An 18,012-nucleotide genomic window follows, 5' to 3' on the forward strand; every position below is an offset into this window, starting at 1 on the left:
TCATCCAAGAAGCTTCATCAGCTCTGACTGGCTGGTGGGGAATGGAAGGATTTATATTCCTTGCAGAAAACACTCAAAAGCTCCAAACCCCTTTTCTCCAGATACAATAATTATAAGTTTATTGACAAAGTTTATATATAGCAGTTTAACGTGTGGGCTACAGCTACAGTTAGGGCGGCCATTTTCAACATGGCAGCTTGCAAACAAGCCCGTTTATTTCCGATACCAGATCTGGATCGCTTTCGCTCGTTTAATCTTCCTTTGGAGCTGCAGGATGCCGTACAGGAGGGCCTCAGCCGTAGGAGGGCAGCCTGCAAGAGGCAAAACACTGACCTCAGAAATTCAGAGCTTAAAATTCCCGGGTCGTAGCAAGGGGATCTCCCTTTAGCCAGCTCTTCATCATAAATTGCTCAGAGACATAGAAAAGCCTCTAGGACTGGGAATTGTGTAGACTTATGACGATTCGCAATAAAGGAGAATACCGTATTGATAAAGGAGAATACCGTATTGATAAAGGAGAATACCGTATTGGTAGTTCAAGGTTGAAATGGGGGGGGGTCCTTGTTGCTCTCTGAGCTTCGTGGTTTTCCTTGCAGACGTTTTATGACCAAACTAGGCAACACCATCAGTGCTAGCAGGGAGTGCTCAGACAAACCTCACTCCTTTCTCCCAGGCACTGATGGTGTTGCCCAGTTTGGTCATGAAATATCTGCAAAAAACCCACCAAACTCAGAGAGCACCAAGGGCCCCTCATCACGTTTGTTTAGCGACATTTCAAAGTTACAACAGCACTGAAAAAAGGGATTTGTAACCAGTCCTCGCAGTTACGACTGTCGTAGCATCTCCATAGTTATATGATCAAAATTTGGGTGACTGGCAACTGGCACGTTACTACGGGGTATTTAGCACTTATATACCACTTTACAGCCCTAAGATGTGTTACAGAGTCAGCCTCTTGCCCCCAACAATCTAGGTCCTCATTTTACCGACCTCGGAAGGAGGGAAGGCTGAGTCAACCTTGAGCCTGGTGAGATTCGATCTGCCAAATTGCAGTCAGCCAGCAGTCAGCAGAAGCAGCCTGCAGTACTGCATTCTAACCACTGTGCCACCACGGCTCTTATTCACATAATCATCATTTGTGACCTTCCTTCGAAGTCAATGGGGGAAGCCGGGTTTGCTTATCAACAACATGATTCACTTATCAACTCCAGTGATTCATTTAACCACCATGGCAGAAAAAGGCTGTAAAATCAGGCATGATAGCAACCGCTTTGCAGAGCAAGGGAAATTCTGATCCCAATTCTCATAAATCAAGGACTACCTGTATAAAGCAGCCCTTCACCGTAGGTTTGCAATATATAAGCAGTCCTTGACTTATGATCAAAATTGAGACCAGAACTTCTGTTGCTAAGCAAGATGCCTGTTAAGTGAGCGGCATCTGACCTGATTTTACAACCTTTTTTTGCCATGGTTGTTAAACAGATCACTGCAGTTGTTAAGTGGATCCTGGGGTCATTAAGCGAGGCTGGCTGGGAGTTGGAAGCCCAAACATCTTAAAGTTGCCAAGGTTGAGAAACACTGATCCATAACTAAGCTGAAGTCACATGCTCTACAGTAGTGGCCAAAATTGTGGAAACCTTTTGGGAAAAGTTGTATTTTCTAAAACTAGCTAATAACACCACTTTTTTTTGGTGTAGTACCATAAAATTATGTATGTAATGCAATAACTTTTATGAAGGATTTGCTGTTGCAATAGCAGTTACAGTATAAAGAGGAAAAGTGAAACACGTAGAAAAAATGATACACACAAAAATGATCACCATAGAAAAACGAGATATACAAAAATTATCACGTCAGTTAATAGGTTAAAAGGGTAACCATTAGCATAAATTACAGCCTTACAACATCTTCCCATGGAGTGAACCGAGTCTTTTAGTTCTGCAGCGGTTATAATGTGAAACCTAGATCGAATGATTGCTTCTATTAACTGGGTTTTATTGCTGGGTCGCTTCTGATTACTAAGTTTCTTTAGTCGGCTCCATTGATTTTCAGTTGGGTTAAGGTCTGGGCTATTCCCAGGCCATTCCAGCAGTGGAATAGGGTTATCTTGAAACTCCCCCCAAAAAAGTGGTGTTAATAGCCATCAAACCTCAAAAATACACTTTTCCCAAAAGGTTTCCACAATTTTGGCCACTACTGTATATTATCGCTTCCACCTTTCTAGAATGCCTTGCGCAGTATTGAAGTGAGGTCTGGATTCGTTTATCTGGACCCAAACGACCTTCCCTTCTGGGGATGCAGTTTGGGGGAAGACGATCTAGGAAGAGACCTCTTGATGCCTTTTCTTTACCTGGCACATAGATGTCCACGGGCACGATCCGATCACAGCCCCTCACCACGGAATACGAGTAATGATAGTAACCTCCACCATTGGCACAGCTGAAGAAGATAAGACAGAGTGTTGGGATCATTTGAAAAATAAGCCTCTGTAATAGTTGGAGGCCTATTTCCTTCTGGACGACAGACCGTTTTTGACTTGTCGGCCCTGGGAGAACCCAGCTGCACGGAACAGAAAGGAATTCTGGGAGTTGAAGTCCACACATCTTATAGTCACCAAGATCGAGGCAATTGGGGGTGGGAAGTGATAGAGCATCAGGAATCAACTTTAGAGTACCTCCATTATGTCATCCGAAAGGCTGGGGGCCTTTTCATTTTTAAAATTACAGAGTAACAAAGTTGTTGGAAGGGACCTCAGAGGTCTTCTAGTCCAACGTCCTGCTCAAGCAGGAGCCCCTATATGATTGTGGACAAATGGCTGTCCGATCTCTTCTTAAAAACCTCCAATTTTTAACTTCTGAAGGCAAGTCATTCCGTTGATTAATAGTTCTCCCTGACAGGAAATTTCTCCTTAATTCTAGGTTGGATCTCTCTTTGATAATTTTCCACTCCTTACTTCTCTCAGGTGCTTTGGGGAACAGCTAGACTCCCTCTTCTTTGTGGCAACCCCTGAGATATTGGAACACAGTTATCATGTCTTCCCTAGTCCTTCTTTTCATCAAACTAGACATACCCAGTTCCTGCAACCGTTCTTCATATGTTTTAGCCTCCAGTCCCCTCATCATCTTTGTTGCTCTTCTCTGCACTCTTTCTAGAGTCTCCACATCTTTTTTACATCGTGGTGACCAAAACTGAACGCAATATTCCAAGTGTGGTCTTACTAGGTATTAGATTAAAATTAATTTACATTTTTTGAGGTCAAGAGCCCTATATTTTATGTCAATCAGCGAGTAAAACCAATCACTAACTTAAATTCATGGCAGGGGGTGGGTGGGATTTTGGGGACCCAAAAAACTACCAAACAATGGTATGGCTGTACAGCCTAATTTGTCTGTTCCTGCTGCCATTGATGGAGCTGTCCCACGAGGGAGAGGTTCCCTGAAAACCCAGGGATGAGGATATTTAATTATTAAATAATTAAAAAAAAATTGATTTATATGCCGCCCTTCTCCGGAGACTCAGGGCGGCTTACAATGCGTTAAGCAATAGCCTTCATACTTTTGTATATTTTATACAAAGTCAGCTTATTGCCCCCACAAACTGGGTCCTCAATTTACCTACCTTCGAAAGGATGGAAGGCTGAGTCAACCTTGAGCCTGGTGAGGATTGAACTCACAGTAATTGCAGGCAGCTGGATGTTAAATGCTGCCTTAGGAGGCATTAGCCTCCTACGCCACTCAGGCTTCCGCCTCCTAATTCCACTAGGACCGTCTTGAAAGCAGTCAATGGAAGTGCAAGGGTGCCATCAAGGGAGTGCCCACAGTGAAACACTGTTCGCACGACACATGTAACTGAATCAAGTTTGAAGGGTCTAGTTTTAACCCTAAGCAGGGGTAGGCTTCAAAAATTTTACCAAGGGGTTCTCTGCCCAGTTGTTGGGTGGAGGTGGCCATGGTGGGCGTGGCCTAGTCTGCCTCCTGCACCACGGCGGGTGTGTGCGCGCGTTTTTGCCCTCCCCAGGCTCTGGGGGCTTTGTTCGAGCCTCAGGGAGGGCGAAAATGGCCTCCCCAGGCTCCGGAGGCCCTCTGGAAGCCTTCCCGAACTTCTGGTAGGCCCATTTTACACCCTCTCCGAGCCTCCGCACATGCCCTGCACTTACCTGCATCCAAAACGGGCCATGTGAGGAGTCATGGAGGGGTGGAGTGGGCGGGGCCAGCCAGGAGTTGGATTTGGGGATTCTCCAAACTGCGCAGATTCTTAGCTAGAGGTTCTCCCAAACCCCTAGCAGCTCACCCCTGCCCCTAAGTAACTCCTGATTTAAAATAACGTACACAGACACATGGTTTTGGAATAAGACAGCCTTCTCAGCTGTGGGACGAAATCCAAGAAAATTGACCTCATTTACACACTCAAGTTTCCTTTTCATTCAACCCTCTAAATCTGTCTGCAGTAGCATAGACACCCCGCCCCCCCCCATCCCAACTGCCGTTCTTGGCCTCCAATTCTAGCGGACCCCCAGCCCCAAAACAATCTCCTTTGCAATGCCTGGGAAGATTTGTAATCTTGTTATTCCCCAAATGAGTCAAAATTCTCATTTTTTGGTACAGAAAAGCTAAAACATCTGCGGGAAATAATGACCTGGTCAGTTGTGTTGCATAAACGCAGCTGCAGTGCTGAGAATTTTTTTTTAAAAAATGAGAGAACGAAAAAGGGATGGAGCCATTCCTGAGGATAATAAAATACTGAGTGAGCACTTACCTCCCCATGGACACCACGTAACGTGGCTCGGGCATCTGATCATAAACCTGCCAAGAAAGAAATGTTAAAATTTGCACTTGATTTGACAAAGCAGAGCATGCCTGCCTTAGACCACTGAGCGCTGGGACTCTAATAAGGTTGAAAAGTTTATAGAATTCTCCAACAGCAGGTCTTGTGCCTGGCTTAGAATGCAGCAGATGCCAACATTATGAGCCGCTATCCAATTCTCCCTCTCAAAGGATCATAGGGAAAATTTATTCCAGATTTTTTTTCCCTCTGCACCCTCAAGACAAATCTGTCCCATTCTGAACTCAATTTTTTTTGTTGTTCTATTTTGCTGGCTTTCTCCCTCCGTGGCAAGTTTGATCCCACTGTGTTCAGATATGGGGCAGCCTTCAGGCAGAAGGGCAGAAAAACCAAGCAGACAGATGGAAAGAGAATAGAATAACAGAGTTGGGAAGGGGCCTTGGAGGTCTTCTAGTCCAACCCCCTGCTTAGGCAGGAAACCCTACACCACTTCAGACAAATGGTTAGCCAACATCTTCTTAAAAACTCCCAGTGTTGGGGCATTCACAACTTCTGGAGGCAAGTTGTTCCACTGATTAATTGTTCTCACTGTCAGGAAATTCCTCCTTAGTCCTAAATTGCTTCTCTCTTTGATTAGTGTCCACCAGTGGTGGGATTCAGCCAGTTCGTGCCACTTCAGGAGAACCAGTTGTTAACTTTCTGAGCAGTTTGGCAAACTGGTTGTTGGAAGAAATCATTAGGGCAGAGAACCGGTTGTTAAATTACTTGAATCCCATTGCTGTCCACCCATTGCTTCTTGTCCTGCCTTCAGGTGTTTTGGAGAATAGCTTGACTCCCTCTTCTTTGCAGCAGCCCCTGAGATATTGGAAGACTGCTATCATGTCTCCCCTAGTCCTTCTTTTCATTAGACTAGACATACCCAGTTCCTGCAACCGTTCTTCATGTTTTAGCCTACAGTCCCCTAATTATCTTGGTTGCTCTTCTCTGCACTCTTTCTAGAGTCTCAACATCTTTCTCAACATAAGTCCCTTTTTTCAGTATCGTTGTAGCTTCAAATGGTCGCTAAAGGAACTGTTGTAAGGCGAGGACTACCTGTACGGCTGCTCCCTGTTAGTTCTACAAACCTCGGCGGTTGGTGTGAGGACACAAAAGGCCACTCGATTCCCTCCCTGAAGGGCTGAGTTAAGATCATAGTTGTACCCAGGAGTGGGATTCAACCGGATCGGACCGGTTCGGGTGAATCGGATGTTAATTTTAATCTTGTTTTTTTTTTTTAAATTTGATTTATATGCCCCCCTTCTCCGGAGACTCAGGGCGGCTTACAATGCGTTAAGCAATAGCCTTCATACTTTTGTATATTTATACAAAGTCAGCTTATTGCCCCCACAAACCAGGTCCTCATTTTACCCACCTTAGAAAGGATGGAAGGCCGAGTCAACCTTGAGCCTGGCAAGATTCGAACTTACTTTAATTGCAGACAGCTGCTGTTAAATTACAGTAACTTGTCTGTAGAGCTATCCAGGCTCTGTTGTTTGCCGAACCGGTAGTGGCTGACCCCCCCACCCCACCCCTCCCGTCCCTTCCCAGGAGTCTCCACGCAGCCAGTTTGGGTGCCAGGTAAGTGCAGGGTCCGAGCGGAGGCTCTGGGAGGGTGAAAAACGGGCCTACTGGAAGTCTGGAAACAGGACCGTTTCCAGCTTCCGGAGGGCCTCCGGAGCCCAAGGGAGGTAATTTTCGCCCTCCCGGAGGCTTGAGAAAAGCCTCTGAAGCCTGGGGAGGGCAAAAACAACCCCCACTCATCCCGTGGTGCAGGAAGCCGACTAGGCTATACTTCCATGGCCACGCCCCCCTCAGCAACTGGGCAGACAACTGGTTGCTAAAATTTTTCAGTCCCACCCCTGGTCGTACCTTCCGGAGGGCAGGAGCCATCTTGTTGGTCAAAGTGCCGGCCACAATCATGACGTCAGCTTGCCGGGGACTCGCCCGGAAAACCACCCCAAAACGGTCCATGTCATAGCGCGGAGAGGCCATGTGCATCATCTCGACGGCGCAACATGCCAAACCGAAGGTCATCGGCCACAAGGAGCTCTGAAGGAAGAGAAGGGGAAGGAGGCGAACGTATAACACAGATGTCCCTCTGCATCCCTCTTATGCCAAACAGCCCTGACCACAACTGCAGGCTAACACTGGTTTCCCCTCATTGTTTTATCTTATAATGGGTCCGTGTTATTTGAGAGGGACCTTCTCACCCCATTGGGATTGGCCCATCCAATCGGTGCCTGCATGCTGCGGGTCCTGTCGGACCAATTATTCCAGCTGATGGGGTCCAGGAACAGGGCCTTCTCTCCTGCCCTCTGGAATATCTTGCCCCCCACCCCCCGTGAGGTTGGCCCCAATCCTCCCACCCTCTCGTAAAGGCCCAAAGACCTGGCTCTGCCAGTTGGCTTGGGACCCCAGCAGCCCCCAAATTTTCGGGCACCAGGGACTGGTTCCTTGGAGAGGGTTTTTTTTATGGACCGGTGTGGTTTCGCGTGCTGCCTGGATCCCATGGATCGGGCTTTGCTCATTTGCACTTCTGCCTGTCCATGGACATGGGGTTAGGGACCCCCACTCTAATTCATTAAAAAGCAGGACGCGGGGCTGCCATTGAGAATACCAGGTACAACTGATATCGAATGAATTTTAAACGCACAGATGCTTTCAGTGAAAACCTTCTTCGAACACGAAAAAAAAACCACCTGGTCAGACGATCCTACTTACTCGACGGATCCAGTTGACCAAATCATCCAGCTTGGTGACGACATATTCTCCTCGACTGCTGGGAAGCAGCGGCTTCTTCTGAACAATGGCACTACTCTTCTCCTGAACCTGGACGGAACTGCGGCGACAAGAGATACGGTTCTGAAACAAAGCCCGCCTTCCCTGACAAACTTCCAATCTTGGAACTCTCAAAAGCTACTTTGGGTGCCCTGCCCAATGACCCAAAGCTCAGCATTCTGCCTGTGAATTCCTTTCATTCACAGGCCTGTCCAAACAGTTTTTTCAAAGGAATATTTATCAACACAGACCTTATCTCGCTTGGAAGGCTGCCAGGTAACTAATTTCCATACAGTACAAGGCCAAACTTGGCACAGAGTCTCTCAGAGTCACGGAACGGACGAATTGTTTCCTGCAAAACCCCACTCCTCGTTCGGTCTTTTGTTTCCTATGGGAGGGGCCAATCATCTCCAAGGTGTGGCTTTACTCCCAAGCCGACCCTGCTTTCTGAGTTGTTCTTGTCTTCTGGCAGCTCTGTGCATGCACACAATGGGAACGAGCTCCAGCTGTTTCTCTGACTCACTGCTGTCTATCTCCCTCTCTGCCTCCAATGCAGAGCCCTCGTCCGATCTTTCCCCAGCCCCCAGGACTGGCCCATATTCCTCCCCAACCTCCTCACTGTCCAACTCTGCTGCCAGCTCTGCACACATTGTCTGAATGAAGCATCTGAAAAAAAATGGACGATCAGGGTTCATGTTTGCAGATAGAATATTTGTAACCTCAGGGTTGAGCTGTGGGGTCATCGGTGCTCTCTGAGCTTGGCTGTGGTTTCTGCAGATGTTTCATTACCCAACTAGGTAACATCGCCAGTGCTAGTAGGGAGTGGGATCCATCTCATCAGAGACTAAGCAAAAATTGTGCATACAATTTTGTGTGCTGTAATGTTGGCTAAGCATCCCTGCTGAGGGACTGCCATCTGCAGGGAGGCTATTCTCCTACTGCTTGGTGATGGCCCCCCTTCTTTAGAACAACCTCTCCTGCATGCAAGGTTTGGCCTTTTCTCTAAGTCTTCTAACTGGATCAGCATAAGAATTGGAGTAGGGGTGAAATGTTCCTGGTTCGGACCGGATCGCCCACTCCAGTAGTGATGGCAGCAGGTGGTTCGGAGAACCGGTAGCAAAAATCCCTGCCCCCCCCAATCCCAGCTGAGCCGTGTGATCATCAGAGGCTTTTTTTTAAAGCATTTTTTCTACAACCTCTTCGGCCAAAGAGGTTGTAGAAAAAATGTTTTTAAAAGAAAAAATAGCCTCTGATGATCAGGCAACTCAGCTGGGATCGTCAGAGGCTTTTAAAAGCATTTTTTTTTACAACCTCTTCGGCCAAAGAGGTTGTAGAAAAAATGGTTTTAAAAACAATTAAAAAAAAAAGTTGGCCACGCCAACTCACATTACCCTCTCCCCCACCAAACCACAGCCACAGAACCGGTAGTAACAAATTTTACATTTCTCCACTGAATTGGAGTCAAGAAATCAATTTGTTTCTGTTAACAACCCTATAATCCCTTGCATCGGGTGGAGTCAGATAGATTGAACAGAGCTCCGGCGCTTACTGGCCAGATGCCCTCCCTGACACCTACGTGGAGTTCGCAGCACACATTTACTCATTGTTCCCAGAGAGAGAGAAATATCTGCCGCTATCTAGGATCGAACTCACAGCCTCCTGATTGTGAGACGAGACCTCCCCCTCTAGGCCACGGCGCCGCTCGGGAGTAAATAAATCAATGAAAGAGGTCATTATCAGGTGTTCCAGGAGCAGAGAATACCTGTCAGCACTCTCAGCTGAAGATGTCTGATGCAGCAAGCGGGAAGAACTGGTGGAACCCACAATGGGCCTGTTGAAAGAACAGCCAACAGTTAGAGTCTTAAAAGTCGGATCACACAACAACCCTACAGGGTAGGCATTGAATGAATTGAATGCTCTTCAAGGGCAGCCCCATGCAGAGCGCACTGTAGGAGTCCAGACAGATTTCCAAAAGCATAAGTGATTGTGAGCAAAGTCTCCCAAATGGGCACACATCACCCGAAGATGTGCAAAGGTGTAAAATCAGATCCACCAGTAACTTAAGGCAATTGGAAAATGCTCTCAAAAAAAAAAATTTCTACAGGACTCGCAACAGCCTTCATACATCAATTCAGTTTTGGGGAAAAGGTTCTTTGCGGAGCTGACTTAGGCAGACTTACCTCAGAAGGAACAAGCCACGCGGGACCATGCATGAAACTGAAAAGAAATAAAAGGTTGAGGTGAAAAGAAGAAAATATGAGCTAGCCCAGGGGTCTCCAACCTTGGCAACTTTAAGCCTGGTGGACTTCAATTCCCAGAATTCCACAGCCAGCTTTGCTTTCCTTGCAATTTTCCCAAGCTATGGGATGTATTCATTTTCTCCATCTTCTTCTTTTTTTCAACTTCCAACACATTAATAGGGATTTTAATACTGTTTAAATCAGGGTCCCCAACCCACAGGCCGTGGCCCACTACTGGCCCTAAATGTTTGTGGGGTTTTTTGTTGATGGAAACCTCAAGGGTCCTCTAGCTAGAAAAGAGAGAGCAAAACAAGAATGCTAGACATACTAATGTTCATGGGGGAATTAGTTTTTCCAATAAGGTCCTTCAATCACAAAAGGAAAGTTGGTATGAAAGTTGTTTGTTGCCAAACTGTTTGTGTGCTTGTTTATCTGGCCTTGTTTTCTCTGTCCAAGGAAGAAACCATCTCCAGTTTCCTAATTCAGAGCTCAGGTTACAGCTTGGCCAAGATTACTGGATAGGTCCTCCCTTCTGATAGGTTCTTTCCAACCATTCAAGATTTTTGGAGACAAATGTTTTTGAAGGTTCCTCTTACACTGAACTAGGAAGCCTATTTTTTTTCCCCAGTGGCAGCTGCAACGCTCCTGCCCTGGCAGCCATAACAGGTAGACCAGACACAAAACACAACCAGACACAGGTTTAGTGATCATTTGAAGTTTTTTCAACAACACTGAAAAAAGTGACTTGTGGCTGTTTTTCAGACTTACAACTGTTGCAGTAGCATCCTCATGGTCAAGTAATCAAAATTAGGGCCCTTGGCAACCGACTCATATTTATGACGATTGTAGTGTCTTGGGGTCATGTGATTGCCATGTGTGTAACCTTCACAGCCATCTTCCAACAAGCAAAGTCAATGGGGGAAGCCAGGTTCACTTAATGACAACATGAGTCACGTAGCTACTGCAGCCATTCTCTTAACAATAGTGGCAAAAATGTCATAAAATGGGGGCAAAAGTCACTTAACAAATCCCTGGCTTAGCCATTGGGATTTGGGGCTTAATTGTGGTTGTTAAGCCGAGGATGACTTGTAAACTAATTCTACTTTATTATAAAGCTACATTAACAGAATCTTACGAGTTTGAAAGTACAGTTCTCCTGCCTTCTCCTTTATAGCCAGAGAAACTGCCTGAGGCTCTTAATACGTCATATATAGACTGTCAAGGTTCAGACATTGTGCTAAGTTTGTGGACTTTTAAAATATGGTTTATTAATTCAGTGGTTATGTATTCTCATAGTCATTTTGGCAGGGGCTACATTTAGTTGCTGAAGCGAAAAAAAGATTGGAAAAGACCTTGATGCTGTGAAGAAAGGAGAAAAGGACAGCAGAGGATGAGATGGTTAGCTAGCGTCACTGATGCATGAACGTGAATTTGGGAAAACTTCGGGAGACGGTGGCGGACAGGGGTGCTGGCGTGGTATGATCCATGAGGCTGCGAAAAGTCGGACATGACTTAGCGACTGAACGACAACAATGACAGCTTTTAGTTGTCATTGTGGACAAAAGTAGGAACAGGGACTAAGAGGAGCACTGCCTTGAGTTCCTGAATGGAAGAGAGAGGATATCAATCGAAGCCAACATGAACAAAACAGGAAAGTAGCTGGAAACCAAAGTCTGTTAACCTGCTGTCCAGCCTAAAATGAGATTTGAGGATGTTTCAAGGAGGGATGTTTAGATGTAGGGAGCTCCTAAACTTTGGGGGAACTTTTTATTTTTGGGGAGTGGGAGGGAGGTGGCCAGGGAAAGGTGTTTTTTTTTTTACTGCATTACTATTAATCTTCCCATCGTTCCTTTCACCCATCTCCTCCCACTTACGACTGTAACCTTGTTGCTGGTATCCTTAAGATTTATATTGACTGTTTCCCTATGACTATCATTTAAGTGTTGTACCTTATGATTCTTGATGAATGTATCTTTTCTTTTTATGTACAGTGAGAGCGTATGCACCAAAGACAAATTCCTTGTGTGTCCAATCACACTTGGCCAATAAAGAATTCTATTCTATTCTATTCTATTCTATTCTATTCTATTCTATTCTATTCTATTCTATTCTATTCTATTCTATTCTATTCTATTCTATTCTATTCTATTCTTCTGTTCTGTTCTATTATTCTATTCTATTCTATTCTATTCTATTCTATTCTATTCTATTCTTTTCTATTCTATTCTATTCTATTCTAGCAAAGCAAAGCAATTCCATTCTTTCTCTATTCTATTCTATTCTATTCTAGCAAAGCAAAGCAATTCCATTCTTTCTCTATTCTATTCTATTCTATTCTATTCTATTCTATTCTATTCTATTCTATTCTATTCTACTTTTTTTTTAAGAGGCAAAGAAAGATGAGGAAAAACAAGAAAACTCAGTTGCCTCTTTGGGGGGGGGGGGAAGCAACCTTTGGGACAAACCATGACTGAGAATCTCCATAGATAGCCAAACCTTGGTGACTTGGAAGAGTTGTGGACTTCAACTCCCAGAATTCTGGGAATTTAAGTCCACATGCTTTACAAGGGACCAAATTCAAAAGCATTGGTTTTTAAGAGGATCCCTGCCCTGAACAGGATTGGAGTAGACTAGAGGACCTTTAAGTAGCCCGCCAACTTGTCTATTCTCGATTTGGGAAAATGGGGCGGGTGGAAAACCCGCCCCTGCGCCCCCCCCCCCAAAGCTTCTCCCATTATCCACGCCCAATATCCGACCCCCCCACCAAAAGACGGCTAGTTCCTGCCGTCCTTGAAACCTGCCCCCCCCCCCCCACAGCCCACAAGCAGCCTCCCCCCCCCAACCCCCGGCTCGCACTCACCGGGCAGCGCAGCCATCGCCGCGTCTCCCTCCCCTCCCCCGCAGCCCTTCAAGGCACCCTTGCTAGCTGCGGACAAGGACAGGCGGCCGGTGCACCTTCCTCCACCGCTCCGGGTTGGAACCGGAGCCGCCTTGCCTCGCGTTCCGGCAACAGCGCCGGCGTCGGTGCTGCCCCCTGGCTGCTGCTGAGAGAAGATACGCCGCGTGCCTCTAATTGCTCTTCTTTCTTTTAATCCGCCCCTTTTAATTAAGTTTTTTATTTCTTCCCTTCCTTCATATTTTTTCCCTTTCCTTGATCCGTGCTTCCTTTTTCCCTCTTTTTTCCCCCTTTCTAATTATTTAGAATAGGCCTGAATAGGTTTTATGGGTTAGTTTTTTAATTGTGTAGCTTGGGATTTTAATTTGGGAGGCCGATTAATTTAATTTATTTTTAGTTATCTTAACTTTTATATTGTATGTTATTTTAATTTTCGGCTGTTCACCGCCTTGAGTCCCTTCGGGGAGAAGGGCGGAATATAAATTCAATAAATAAATAAATAAATTTATTTTATGTATTCATTTTATGTATTCAATTCATGCTTATACTTATATACATTGTCTAATATGTACTCGACAAAATAAATAAAAATGTCCTCTTATTTCCTCCTTCCTTTCTGCCTTTGGGTTTCCCATTTGGCCTCTTTCACCTTTGCTTCTCTGGGGCATTCGTTTAATTTTCTCCTCCTTTTTTTCCCTTAGGACTTAGACTTAGAATAACTTTGTTGTCGCTTTGAATGTACACTAATCGGCATGCATTAAAATGAAATTTTGTTGCATACAGCTCTCAAAGGGTCTCCACCTGCAATATACACTACATAAACATGACAAGATAAATAAATGCAAAATTATGCATATACCCACAGATATTGTATGACACAGAGAAACTGCTCAGTCTAGTTCAGATGTATACATGTGGAGTGGAATGGAATGGAATGGAATAGAACATAGATTTATATACCGCTTTACAGTGCTTTACATCCCTCTCTAAGCGGTTCACAGAGTCTGCATATTGCCTCCCACAATTTGGGTCCTCATTTTACCCCCCTCGGAAGGATGGAAGGCTGAGTCAACATTGAGCTGGGTGAGATTCGAACTGTCAAATTTCAGGCAGCTGGCAATCAGCAGAAGTAGCCTGCAGCACTGCACTCTAATCACTGCACCACCATGGCGAATAGAATAGAATAGAATAGAATAGAATAGAATAGAATAGAATAGAATAGAATAGAATAGAATAGAATAGAATAGAATAGAATAGAATAGAATAGTTGGAAGGAACCTTGGAAGTCTTCTAGTCCAACCCACTGCTCAGACAGGAAATCCTATACCATTTCAGACAAATGGTTATCCAACATCTTCTTAAAATCTTCCAGTGTTGGAGAATTCCCTTCTGCAGGCACTGATTAATTGTTCTGTCAGGAAATTTCTTAGTTCTAGGTTGCTTCTCTCCTTGATTAGTTTCCATCCGTTGCTTCTTGTCCTGCCTTCAGGTGCTTTGGAGAATAGCTTGACTCCCTCTTCTTTGTGGCAGCCTCTGAGATATTGGAATACTGATACCATGTCTCCCCTAGTCCTTCGTTTCATTAAACTAGACATACCCAGTTCCTGCAACCGTTCTTCCTATGTTTTAGCCTCCAGTCCCCTAATCATCCTTGTTGCTCTTCTCTGCACTCTTTCTAGAGTCTCAACACCTTTTTTACATCGTGGCGACCAAAACTGGGTGCAGTATTTCCAAGTGTGGCGTTATAAAGTGGTATTAACACATCACGTGATCTTGATTCTATCCCTCTGTTTATGCAGCCTAGAACTGTATTGGCTTTTTTGGAAGCTGCAACCCACTTCTGGCTCATATTTAAGTGGTTGTCCACTGGAACTCCAAGATCCCTCTCACAGTTACTCCTATTGAGCCAGGTACCACCTATACTATACCTGTGCCTTTGGTTTTTCTTGCCTAAATGTAAAAATTCACTTTTTTCACCATTGAATTTCGTTTTGTTAGATAGTGCCTAATGTTGAAGTCTGTCAAGATCCTTCTGAACCTTAAGCCTATCTTCTGGAGTGTTGACTATTCCTGACAGCTTGGTGTCGTCTGCAAATTTAATGAGTTCCCCATCTATCCACTCATCTAAATCATTGATGAAGATGGTGAAATGTACTGGGCCTAAAACAGTAAGCGAGAATGTACATGGCCAGAATTCTTCTTCTCGCTCTCATACAAGAGCGAGAGCCTGAGTGGCGTAGGAGGCTAATGCCTCCTACTAAGGCAGCATTTAACATCCAGCTGCCTGCAATTACTGCGAGTTCAATTCTCACCAGGCTCAAGGTCGACTCAGCCTTCCATCCTTTCTAAGGTGGGTAAAATGAGGACCCGGTTTGTGGGGGCAATAAGCTGACTTTGTATAAAATATACAAAAGTATGAAGGCTATTGCTTAACGCATTTAAGCCGCCCTGAGTCTCCGGAGAAGGGCGGCATATAAAAATAAATAAAAATAAAAAAAATAAAATAAAAATACATTTTTCCCTTTCTTTCTACTAAATCCACAACTCTCAATACACTTTTTGCAAAGTGTGTTTAATCGGGCCAAAAAATTAAGCTTTGGGCCTCGCTGCACCCCTTCCCGCCCTGCGTTTCCTTTACAAATTATTTTCTCTTCCCTCTTTTTCTCAATCTCACTTTAAGATGTGTGGACACTTTAATATGTGTGGACTTCAACCCCCAGAATTCCCCCAGGTAACCTGCTGGCTGGGGGAATTCTGGGTCTTGAAGTCCACATGTGCATCTTAAAGTGCTTGAGGTTGAGAAAAATTGTTCTGGTGGAGCTTCCCTACCCCCTGTCATTTTAAGAGCTCAGCAAATGAATTGGGTCTCTTTCTTTGCTCCAGTTCCCAAATATGAATCTTTGCATTCAGGAGCATGGATTTTTCCCCTAAATCCTTGCTCCTCTTGTGATGCCATTGCGGCCATCTTGGCTACGGGCAGAAACCTTATTGCCCTCCCAGCATCCCTGCTGAAACCCGTTCATTTTTTTCCCCCTCTCTCTTTCATTCTTGCCCGGAAAAGTAGTTGCGGTTCGTTGATTACAAGTCTGCAAGGCATTTTAAAAATAAAAAAAGAATTGCCTGCGTCCCTGGGTGGGCTCGAACCACCAACCTTTCGGTTAACAGCCGAACGCGCTAACCGATTGCGCCACAGAGACCAAGCTGCTTCCAGCTCTTCTGCCACGACTCTTAAAGAGGAAGATGCAATACTGGAAGTCGAACAAGAATGCAAATACAGAGGAGTATAAGAATAAAGCAGCGTGCCTTGAAACGTTTCATTCCTTCCTTCCTTCTCTCCCATCAAACCTCTTCCTTCCTTCTACCCTCTTCCTTCCTTCTTTCCTTCCTTCCTGCCTTCCTTCTTTTTCTTTCCCTTCTTCTTTCCCTCCCTCCCTCCTTGCCTCCCATCTCATATACATTACTCTTGGCAGTTTACAATTAAAGCAGAGTAAAAACTCATAAAAATAACAAATAACCTTAAAATAGTTGCTAAGAACTGTCATTTATTTGCTAAATGTATCTCTGGCATTTCTTTAAAGCAGATTGCAAGGGGATCTCCACAACAACCCTGTGAGGTAACTTACACTGAGCCTGTAGGATTGCTGCTGCTGCTGCTGCTGCTGTTACTACAGTACTACTACGGTACTACTACAGGGATGAAATCCAGCAGGTTCTGACAGGTTCTGGAGAATCGGTAGCGGAAATTTTGAGTAGTTTGGAGAACGGACAAATACAACCTCTGGCTGGCTTCAGAGTGGGGTGGGAATGGAGATTTTGCAATATCCTTCCCCCAGGAGTGGGGAGGGAAGGGAGATTTTGCAGCATCCTTTCCCTGCCACGCCCACCAAGCCACACTACGCCCACCATGCCCAACATGCCACGCCCACAGAACCGGTAGTAAAAAAAATTGGATTTCACCACTGTACTACTACTACTATTACTACTACTACTACTATTAATAGTAATAATATCATTGGCATCCTTCAGTCTCAAGAGACTATGGTCCTAAAACAGCATCTAGTGCGACTAAAAAGGCCAATTTGAGAGTGGCAATACCTTCCACACTGAGGGCAGATTTTTTATTATTATTATTGTTGTTGTTGTTATTACAACAACAACAATAATAATAATAAACTGCGCTACTCAGAACATCATATATTTTAAGAAGGTACTTGGTTGATACCTAGGACGCTGGCAGCAACCCAAATCAACCATTAGCACCAGTCAATGGTATTTGTAACACATTTTAAATGTCCAGTTGACTGGGTTTCATTTTTAATGAATAAAAGAGAATAATAATAATAATAATGCTGTCCTTTTTAGGAAAAGTTGAGGTAAGTATTGGTTTGCTATTGCTAAGCATGATAGCGGTTAAGTGAGTTTTGCCCATTTTATGATCTTTGCTGCCCCACTTGTTAAGTTAGTAACAACGGTTGTTAAGTGAACATGGTTTCCCCCTTGACTTTGCTTGTTAGAAGGTTGGACAAGGTGAGACACTACAACCACCATAAATAAGAGTCAGTTGTCAAGCATCTTGAGTTTTGCTCCCATGACCATGGGGATGATGCAAGGTTGTAAGTGTGAAAAATGGTCATGTCACCTTTTTTTCAGTGCTGTTGTAAGTTCAGTCACTAAACAAACTGTTGTAGGTCGAAGACAACCTATACCTGGATGGGGATTCCTACCGGATCATCGTATGAAGATGATGTTTGTCACTTACCTTTGGCAGGTCTGGGATGTTGGAATGCATCCATCCTGGTTCTTCTTGGCCTCTTGGTGGTCGTTCAGACCATCTATCAAAGGGAGCCGTGGTAGCGCAGTGGTTACAATGCAGTATTGCGGGCTGACTCTGCCGACTGCCAGGGGTTCGAGCCCTCACCGGCTCAAGGTTGACTCAACTCTCCATCCTTCTGAGGTGGGTAAAATGAGGACTAGGATTGTTGGGGGAAAGATGCTGACTCTGTAAACCGCTTACAGAGAGAGGGCTGTAAAGCACTGTGAAGCGGTATATAAGTCCTAGTGATAGTGATAGTGCTAGTACTAGAGCGGTCTCCTTCTAGAATAGAAATAGAAATAGAATAACAGAGTTGGAAGGGACCTTGGAGGTCTTCTAGTCCAACCCCCTGCCCAGGCAGGAAACCCTACACCACTTCTGACAAATAGTTATCCAACATCTTCTTAAAAACTTCCAGTGTTGGAGCATTCACAACTTCTGCAGGCAAGTTGTTCCACTGATTA

The 18,012-nt window shown here is 44.8% G+C and overlaps 1 protein-coding gene and 1 non-coding gene across 2 annotated transcripts; both read right to left on the reverse strand.

Moving 5' to 3' along the window:
* Window positions 1-91: 91 nt before the first annotated feature.
* Window positions 92-12,817, reverse strand: NDUFS7 (NADH:ubiquinone oxidoreductase core subunit S7). Its single transcript, XM_070944348.1, has 8 exons — window positions 12,700-12,817; window positions 9,780-9,816; window positions 9,362-9,430; window positions 7,543-7,660; window positions 6,691-6,870; window positions 4,756-4,802; window positions 2,351-2,439; window positions 92-311 (listed from the first exon to the last, which is right to left on the reverse strand). Exons 1-8 carry the CDS (start codon window positions 12,713-12,715, stop codon window positions 214-216), a joined length of 654 nt encoding a protein of 217 aa, XP_070800449.1. The 5' UTR covers window positions 12,716-12,817; the 3' UTR covers window positions 92-213.
* Window positions 12,818-15,858: 3,041 nt separating this feature from the next.
* TRNAN-GUU (transfer RNA asparagine (anticodon GUU)) lies at window positions 15,859-15,932 on the reverse strand. Its single transcript has one exon. It is a non-coding gene; the product is annotated as a tRNA-Asn (tRNA).
* Window positions 15,933-18,012: the final 2,080 nt, after the last annotated feature.

This window comes from Pituophis catenifer, unplaced genomic scaffold (assembly GCF_029215685.1).
Source record: "Pituophis catenifer annectens isolate HBS135680 unplaced genomic scaffold, rPitCat1.0.hap2 SCAF_1, whole genome shotgun sequence".
Taxonomy (NCBI): Eukaryota; Metazoa; Chordata; class Lepidosauria; order Squamata; family Colubridae; genus Pituophis; species Pituophis catenifer.

What these genes read in the sequence shown, in the direction of transcription:
- NDUFS7 (XM_070944348.1), bottom strand. An exon ending in CGTGGCTTGTTCCTTCTGAG is followed by an intron (nt 9,431 to 9,779) that starts GTAAGTCTGCCT and finishes TTCTTTCAACAG; the next exon opens with GCCCATTGTGGGTTCCACCA. An exon ending in TACGTGGTGTCCATGGGGAG is followed by an intron (nt 2,440 to 4,755) that starts GTAAGTGCTCAC and finishes TATCTTCTTCAG; the next exon opens with CTGTGCCAATGGTGGAGGTT.